This window comes from Loa loa, assembly GCF_000183805.2.
Source record: "Loa loa unplaced genomic scaffold supercont3.4095, whole genome shotgun sequence".
Taxonomy (NCBI): Eukaryota; Metazoa; Nematoda; class Chromadorea; order Rhabditida; family Onchocercidae; genus Loa; species Loa loa.
The window spans coordinates 1-832 of NW_018112271.1; the positions used below are offsets into that span (position 1 = coordinate 1).

Sequence of the window (832 nt, forward strand, 5' to 3'; positions counted from 1 at the left end):
CAATGATATGTTCATTAGTAAATGATGTCTCATACAATGAATGATATAACGGATAATTATCGTATGATGTTTTATTCCTGAAATATTTAATTAATAAATTATGTGAAAAAAAAATAAAATAAATACGGTTCATTTTGTTTTCTTTCTTTTTTTAAAAGAATTTTTTAATTTTTTATAATTTAAACAGAAAGAAAAAAAGGTTTGATTAAAAAAGGAAATAATAAAAATAAAAATAAAAATAAAAACGAAAAGATATGATGGAATATTGAAATTTTTGAAATTATTATTTTTTTATAAATTTCAACTGCTAAGTTTAATTAAATTTTTAAATTATTTTATGCATAAAGACAATTTATAATTTTTAACTTATACCTGTAAGTAATATCAGCAACAGGTATACCAAGATAATTCAAAAATGGTGCATGATCACTTTGACCTCTTGGAATTAGCATTGATGGTATATCCGGTAAGAAAGTAATATTACTTGGAAAGTTTTGAACCTATAGTTGAATCATTTTCAAATTATCAAATTTAATTAATTAATTTATTTATTTTTTCATTATTTGCTAATTCAGATTCTATTTTCTATGGTAATAGTATGTTAAGAACAGATAATTTATTTGTTTGTTTGCTTTTTTCTTTCTTTTCTTTCCTAACATTCTTATCATTAATTATATTCAAAATTGAATTTAAAAATATCGCATATAACTTTAAAAAATTTAATTTAAAAATAACTTATTTGTAAAAGAAAAACTTAAAAAAAAGAAATTAAAAAGCATTTACCAAGTATCATAAAGAGTTTTTCGTACCATGTTTTTCCTCTGATTTCATT

General features: G+C 19.6%; 1 protein-coding gene across 1 annotated transcript; it reads right to left on the reverse strand.

Annotated features, from left to right (window-relative positions):
- Window positions 1-335: 335 nt before the first annotated feature.
- On the reverse strand, window positions 336-500 carry LOAG_16113 (hypothetical protein; the record flags this gene model as incomplete). The annotated part of the gene is made up of 1 exon (XM_003151600.1): window positions 336-500. A coding segment is annotated over one exon (165 nt), but the record flags the coding sequence as incomplete, so codon positions are not given.
- Window positions 501-832: the final 332 nt, after the last annotated feature.